Source organism: Emiliania huxleyi, assembly GCF_000372725.1.
Source record: "Emiliania huxleyi CCMP1516 unplaced genomic scaffold EMIHUscaffold_6542, whole genome shotgun sequence".
In the NCBI taxonomy this organism is placed as follows: Eukaryota; Haptophyta; order Isochrysidales; family Noelaerhabdaceae; genus Emiliania; species Emiliania huxleyi.
This window is the reverse complement of record NW_005197093.1, coordinates 1-1440: the sequence shown is the minus strand read 5'-3', so window position 1 is coordinate 1440 and position 1440 is coordinate 1. Positions and strand designations below refer to the sequence as shown.

Sequence of the window (1440 nt, the reverse complement as noted above, 5' to 3'; positions counted from 1 at the left end):
GCCACCCCTCGCGCCTCGGAGGACGGAGCGGGGAGCGATTCTAAAATCAGGTGTGGCACTGGGCGAACATCGGCCGTCCCTCAGTGCTTCCAGCCTGCCCGCTTCAGTTTCCTCTATTGGCTCGAATTTTGCACGTAGAAAAAAGAATAGCACGGGTCGCGGGCCGCCGGAGCGAGCATTTCGAAGCACCGAGCGGGCAGCTCGAAGCACGCGGGCGCAGGCTGCCACCGCTGCCCGGGCGCCCCGAGCGGCGGCGGAGGGCCGCCCAGGCCACCACCAGTGCCCCTCCCACCGGCGGCGCGGCGGCAGCGGCGCCGACCGCCCCTCCATCAGCGGTGGCGCGACGGGTGTCGTCGGGGCGCCGGCAGGTGCCGCGCGCAGAGGGTGCCACCGGACCGTCCGACGCGCGCCCGGCGGATCCTTCGTCGTCCATGGCGGGCCGAGCACCCCCGCGTCGCTTCTCGGCGCATTGGAGAGCAGGGGAAGCTGCTGGCGTCGCCGCTGGGATCGGCGGCGGCGCCAGCAGCGTTCTCGGATCTGAAGCCGACTTTGAGCGCCGATCGATCGATCTGAGGGCTGGCCGATGGGTGGCGCTGGGACATCGCCGCCGCCGCGGAGGCCGGCGGCGACCAGAGGAGCGGTTGGGGCGCGTGGCGCATATGTTACCTGCCAAGTGAGCATTCACGTGTGTTTCGAGATTTATTCGAGATTTGAAACTCAGATGTTCGTTTCCAGTGGGGAGGTGCCAGACCTGATCTTAGAATCGCTCCGTGCACTATCGCACCACTCAGCTATAAGTCACAGCGATTTCAATCACGCCTGTCACATTTCAATCACGCCTGTCACTCTACAAGCAGCCCAAAATCGCCCTCGAACTCCTCGAGGTCGCGCTGGCGCGCCGCGCCGTCCGGGCCGTAAGAGCCGAGCCCGGTCTGGGCCCGCTCTAGCCAGCCGTAGAGGAGGGGGCGGCAGCGCTTGTAGGCCAGAGCCCCGTCCACCGCCTCGTACCAGCGCTGCAGGTCGCGCATCCTCTTGGGAGGGAGGCGGAGGACAGTGGTGGCGGGAGGGAAGGCGGTGGAGATGGTGGCAGTGTCTGGCACGGTGACGCGGGTCAGGGAGGGGCAGCCGGCGAAGGCGTTCATGCCGATGGAGGTGAGGCCAGCGGGGAAAGTGACGCGGGACAGGGCGGAGCAGCGGTCGAAGGCGCCGCTGCCGATGGAGGTGAGGCTGGCGGGGAGGGTGACGAAGCCGAGGGAGGAGCAGCCCCAGAAGGCGCCGATACCGATGGAGGTGAGGCCGGCAGGGAAGGTGACGGAGGAGAGGGAGGAGCAGCAGTGGAAGGCGTAACTGCGGATCGAGACGAGGCCGGCGGGGAGGGCGACGTTGGCGAGGGTGCAGCAGCACTCGAAGGCGCGGTGGCCAATGGAGGTGAGGCTGGCA

General features: G+C 68.1%; 2 protein-coding genes across 2 annotated transcripts; both read right to left on the bottom strand.

Moving 5' to 3' along the window:
• Positions 1–163: 163 nt before the first annotated feature.
• Positions 164–723, bottom strand: EMIHUDRAFT_374356 (hypothetical protein). Its single transcript, XM_005762940.1, has 2 exons — positions 217–723; positions 164–186 (listed from the first exon to the last, which is right to left on the bottom strand). The coding sequence occupies exon 1, from the start codon at positions 657–659 to the stop codon at positions 330–332; it is 330 nt and encodes a 109-aa protein (XP_005762997.1). The 5' UTR covers positions 660–723; the 3' UTR covers positions 164–186; positions 217–329.
• Positions 724–842: 119 nt separating this feature from the next.
• On the bottom strand, positions 843–1436 carry EMIHUDRAFT_78682 (hypothetical protein; the record flags this gene model as incomplete). The annotated part of the gene is made up of 1 exon (XM_005762939.1): positions 843–1436. A coding segment is annotated over one exon (594 nt), but the record flags the coding sequence as incomplete, so codon positions are not given.
• Positions 1437–1440: the final 4 nt, after the last annotated feature.